The following is a 6196-nucleotide window of genomic DNA, read 5'->3' as shown; positions in this document are numbered from 1 at the left end:
ACCATTGAAATAAAGATTCTTCTATTTAAAAACAAATGACTGCTAATGAGTAAATTTATTTTAATATTATTTTTTAAATAAATTAGTTCGATAAATAATTTAAACTATATGTAAGTACTTATGACTAGTCGACTTATACTAATTAATTTATTTTAAAATGTATTTTTGTTTCGCGATGTTGTCATCTTTAGCAAAAAATTTAGAAATTCCATAATTATTTTTAAATTTTTTACTCTAGCAATATTTATAAAATATTGTAGTGGACTCAAATTAAAGAATTTTTAAATATTTGAATAAAAACTATTGGCATATGAAATTTGACGCTATTAGTGAATTAAACTGATGATGTGTACTTTATATCTAATAAGTCTCAAAAATGACGTCCATGACGGCCAGCGAAGCCACTATCATACAATTTATTTAAAGACTCAGCGCGTCCGTTAGATGCAATTTTCGACCTCGTGGAGCTGCTTTGCGTGGAAAAATTTGAGGAGTTACTTTTATGATCTTTACTCGAAGAGTAACCACGTTCCTTTTTACGTCTCTGATAAAGGAAAGTCCAAATAGCAATTACTGCCAACTGAGCCAGCAAAAATATTGTACCAGCGACAACAAGACCTAAATTGATAAAATAAAAACAAAATTATTCAAATTTCTTCAACTTCATACCATATAAAGTTAAAACCTACCAATGCCATTTATACAGAACCCTCTTAAACTATCGCTGGAAATTAATATCTCTTCTTCGGCATCAGTTGCTTTTAATCCCTTTTGTTTATCGAAAATAAATTTATCTGTAATCTTGATTGATTGCACTAAGAGCATGTTTTCTAGATTTGTCTTTTTATTAGTTTCACGTAGGGCTCGACTGTTACGTAGATCTGGGTAAGTAGCTAGAAAGAAAGTAGGAAAGTTCTAATAAGGAAGTATTATAATAAAAAAAAATTCAGTTTTACCAGTTATATTAACCGATCGTCTTCGGCGACCATATGAAGTTAATGGCCTGTAACCTCCAGTCATATCATCATCATCACATTGCACTGGCTCGCAAGTCGGCATGCAGGGTGTTATCAATGCTCGGAACTGTACTAAATCGGAAGATGGAAACTTAAAAGCGTCGAAATGTGAGAGTAAAATCTTATTGGATGTAGTACTCTTATATATAGGGCCCATAATAAAGTAATCTGTTGGACAACCTCTTGAGTCGATGAGTGTTATTTCTGCGTTATCAGCACCATCCATAGCAACCAATTCTCGTACAAATATTTCATAAGGGCTCAACTCGTCAAGTATTTCGAACTTGAGTGCCAACGGATCACCGACCTCAGCTGTACGCATCACATCAGAACCATCACGTGAAGTAATTTTCATTATAACATTCGGTGAATCGACAATCACTTCTTCGGACAGTGCTGGTTCAATATCACCTTTGATACCCAAATCTACATGATTCGTTACAGATCTATTGGTCATGTCATATTGGCAAGTAACTGCCAAGCCCAAATCGGATGAAGTGACTATTGTGTCATGATGTTGTATGACAATTTCGTTCATGTAACGGCCAGGACCACTCTGGTGCACATTACACTCCAAATCTTGATAACCCATGCGTATTTCAAAATCTAGCGCACTTTTAACATCCACAGCACAGGATTTTGGTGCGCCCTTGGCGTACACCTTGCCATCGAATAGTTTGGAGGTACGGATGCGTGTAATCATATCACTTGCACCACATTCGATGGTCACGTTGTAGCAAGATGACAGTTCATAAGTAGCTGCTTCCGGTACATCTAAGTAAGGACTTTGTATGTCAGTCAAAGTGGCACGATTATGATGGGAAAGACGACAAACCATATCACCAGTATCGCCGTAATCGTATGAGTGGCATCTGCAAAATATTTTTTTTATTATGTTGTTTATTAAGCGCTTAAGAATTAATATATTCGGACTATTAAATAAAAGTATTAATCATTTTCTCCAGAGTCTCGTGCTTGCATACAATAACGCATAAATCATCATTATGAGTGTCTGCTATGCATATTACATATCAAAGTGAATACAGTCGACTTGAATTAATTTATTTAATCTTATAAATCTACTTTCATTACACAAATCAGTGGCAGTTTGCACACATGACAAGTGGCAGTATCGCTCACTATGAATTTTACTAAATAATCCCGTTTAATAACTTACTTGGCTTGCTGCTATTGCGTGTGGTTATTAGCTATGCCTCTACTTATTAGTCGTAGTAGCTCAACTTAACTTATTTAGATGTGCTTAATTGCATACAGAACTGCAATAAACGAGTATGTACTCACCTGAAAGGTGTACTTAAACACAGATCTCGACACTCTTCAATGCTGGCCACGTCCTGATATACGGAATCGACAGTTTTTAAGATTCTACCGGATAAGCGCTTGAACTCACACAATTTGTTTGGCTCGTCTGCGCAGTTGTTCTCAAGGTAATCGTTGCCAGCGCTGGCCTGGAATGCAGTGGTTCCGGACAAAGTAAAGCGGTCCATTTCGGAAAGCTCGCATGTTTTCGTGCCTCGATTGTAATTTGCCGATCTACGATGAGTATGAGTTGTGTGTTTATAATTAAATAAATTCTAATAATGATATAAATCATAATTTATTATATTTAAAGTTCAATGCCAGTAAGGCGCCACGCCTTCCTACTCCAGACACAAACGCGTTGCTGACAAAAAATTTGAGTAAAACACGTCACTGGTTTTAAATGAATTTAGAATTTTTTAAAGGCGCTTCACATGCTGCAATGCCACAACTGCCTTGCAGTCAAGTTGCAAGTTCGAATTTTCATTATTTTTTCTTAGAAAACTTAACATACATTATTTCCCTTGGATTGTAGTTGTTGCTGTCAAAATTGCTCTGGGAATAGTACTAACGGACTTTGCTGGACACGGAATTGTGCTAAATTATAACCTTGCAGCTCAGTGAATGTGGCGCATTGCACAAATTCTGCAACACGCATTGTGGCACGCAATCGCTAAATTGCACACATTTGATGTTAAAACCACAAATGGGAAATACGTGTTGTTGCTTTGATTACAACTACAAAATCTAGAAAATACTTGGAATGCTGCAACTTCATCTTGCGAACTTACCAATTTCAACAGTAACTTATGCATGGCACAAATCTAAATAAGAATCGTAGTCTGTGATTACAAACCGTAGAAACATATTATCAACTAAGACTAAGGGCTTGTGATACTGCATATATTAGGACTTCCATAAGTCTCAAATTCAGGCCTTAACGCTTCCGATGGTTTTCATAGTTGTCATCTTTGTTTGTATATTTAAAAGTCTATTTGTTCTGGAGTTCCAAACTATCTAAAATTGGTAGGCGGTATGGCGTGCTATACAAGCAAATATAAACCTGTATTTACATTTTCATAAAACATATATATTTACTGAAACATAAATTTTTCAGTAAATAAAAGAAATGAGACGACAGAATAGCTTAATAACTTAGAAAAAGTTGTAATAACAAATACATTGAAAGATACTAAAACCAAATACTCATGCTAGTGGTTGGTTGGTTGCAGCGGCAGGCCATTATATAACTTCCATGTAAGTCAATTACCGATTTTTCCTCCTTTTGCTACCACATTCTTCGTAAGAACCGTAGTATAGGAGACTAAATCCATCCCGACGAATTTAGATAATGTAATAGGTGAGCAGTCTGACTATCAAAGAAGTGTTTTCCTAAGAACCTATATCTTCTGAACGCTAAGATCGGGCATTCACAGAGAAAAGGTATTATTGTTTCTTTCTCCTGCGGGTTCCACAACTTCTGTAGTGAGGGTTATTGGGAATGCGCAGTTTCTCTGCGTGATTTCCATGTAAATCTGGAAGTCGCACATGACCTAAGTGCTTTTCATCTGTTATTGGCAAGTTGCAGTAAGTAAAGGAAGGTACTTCTTTCAATGGTCTCTAGGCTAATATAAACCAGAGCGGGCTAAACTGTCAGCTTGGTAGTACTAGTGAGATATAAATTTGTGGTATGCCAAGTTATTCAGACTATTTTAAAAAACTAAAAATGGTGAAAAACGTATGTCGCTACAAAAGAACGCTATTTTTAATTGTATTCTAATTCTGGATATTCTAGTATTATATGTACAAAACAGGTAGCTCTGTTCACGAAAATTTCCCGAAAATTCCAATAATTTTTAATCTTTTAGGAGGTTCGAGGCTTGGGAAAGAACATGCCACAAGTTGTGGTCGCGTTATTGCTACTATATTCGATAAGTCTTCAAAATTTATCTTAAAATGCTCCAGTCAGTGATGGTTCCAGTGAGTCAAGTCAAGTGAAGAACATTTGAATGATTTGTAGCTTATATTTAATGGCTAAGTTTAAACAAATAATTGCAAACAATATTTAACCAAAGTCTCAATCACAGTAATTTACGTTTACAATAAATATTTTTAAAGATCTAATAACGATTTTCATCTTCTGTAATAATAGCATAGACTTTTAATATTTCTAAAAAAAGACTATTGCTTATTTTCTAATATTTTTTAAAATTATGTGGGTGTGTACTAAGACCCGACTTAATCCGAATGACAAAATAGCCGTTTCCAGCCGTTTAATGACTTATTAACTTTGTCGGAATCGTAAAAATCATATATCATATATGGTTTAATGTATTTTTTTTTATAATCAGGAAGTATTTAACCTCTCCAATAACTGTCAATAAATCATTTTTTAACTGTTCGAAAAGCAGGGGAAAACGGTTTCTATGTTTTCGATTATTTATTATATTTCAACGGCAGCTGTAGTTTTTTAAAATTTGTTCAGTTAACAGGCGTTGCTTATCATGACGTTAACTGGCTGCTTCGTAATAGATAGATCGATAGATATATGAAATGCGATGCCTTCCCATATTTACAGACGCACCATTGTCCACGTATCATTAGCTGCTTCACAACGCAAGGCTTAAGGGCAACTCATATTTTACATAAAAATAAATTACAACACATGGACGTAGTTTGCGAAATCCGCTGCATCCGCTACAATGTAAACTTCTCTGGTTGGTGCATGCATAATAATATATGGGATCGATATTTGTTAAACGATCTCTTGATCACTTGATCACTTAACAAGACCCATTAAGTAATCTGAGCAGCGGGCAGCGAGCAGAGAGCAGAGCAAAGTGATCATTAAAGCAGGCAACACAAACACTGAAAAGTGTCTGCAATAAAATAAAATAAAGTAAATTGTAACAAGGCCAGCGATACGATGTTTCCTGCTAATGGCCAATAGCCATACAGCCAGTATTCGAATGCGGTACTTGCACTCGCACTCACACTCACACTAGCGTTCGCATTCGCATTCGCATTCGTTGCATTGCGGTGTCGGTCAAGAACTTCAGTTACACTTTGCCTACGTAACGGTGCAATTGCAACATTTGCTTCTTCTTGTTTGTTGCTTTTGTGAGCATATCACATGTTGTATGCGGCGGCATTCACTACTGACACATTTACGCTGCAACTGCAATAAATTAATCGTAATTTTATTTGTGTGCATTTAAAATTCTTGTACATTTGTGCATTTAACGCGCAACCTTGCAACATAAGCTCCACACTCGTATGCAAGGTATGCTGACTGCTGAACGCTGGATGCTGGATGCTGCAAGCGTACAAGTATTTTGCATTTATTTTTATTATTTATCTGTACGATTTCTAGCATTCTATATAGCAGCGGCCTGTGCTGATCTTGCAATTGCGTAACTGATCGCTACTCCCTGTTCAGATTTGCTGCTGTTTTCGCCCATTTGCGTTGTCTTCTGCATATTGCACATAATTTATGTTTCCATTCCGCTAAGTACACTTAAATGATTTATGCTCGAAATGCTTCCTGGCTTCCATTTTTCATGTCAATTTAATTTGATCTTTGATGTTTGCAGCTGTCAATTGTCAACAGCCGGGTTGTTAATTCTGACTGCCATACAATACTTTTACACAAGATACTTAACTTAACTGTTTTTATATGACTTCAACGGGAACCTAAATCATTTTTTACAACTCCAAACATTTTCTCTATTCGATTATTTACATATATACCATAAATTGGTGCATTTAAGTTTAGCTCACCATTACTCAAAGAAACCATTAAATTGGGAGTGTGCCACAAGGTATTGCAGTTATCTGTTAGTACTCTGGTATCTGTGGAG

General features: G+C 35.8%; 1 protein-coding gene across 1 annotated transcript; it reads right to left on the bottom strand.

Moving 5' to 3' along the window:
* Positions 1–370: 370 nt before the first annotated feature.
* On the bottom strand, positions 371–2994 carry LOC119676858. The gene is made up of 5 exons (XM_038088116.1): positions 2909–2994; positions 2319–2570; positions 957–1888; positions 690–893; positions 371–618 (listed from the first exon to the last, which is right to left on the bottom strand). The coding sequence occupies exons 1-5, from the start codon at positions 2992–2994 to the stop codon at positions 371–373; spliced, it is 1722 nt and encodes a 573-aa protein (XP_037944044.1).
* Positions 2995–6196: the final 3202 nt, after the last annotated feature.

The sequence above is a fragment of the Teleopsis dalmanni genome, chromosome 2 (assembly GCF_002237135.1).
Source record: "Teleopsis dalmanni isolate 2A chromosome 2, ASM223713v2, whole genome shotgun sequence".
NCBI classification, from domain to species: Eukaryota; Metazoa; Arthropoda; class Insecta; order Diptera; family Diopsidae; genus Teleopsis; species Teleopsis dalmanni.
Note: the sequence above shows the minus strand (reverse complement) of the source record. Positions and strands in the feature narration are given on the sequence as shown.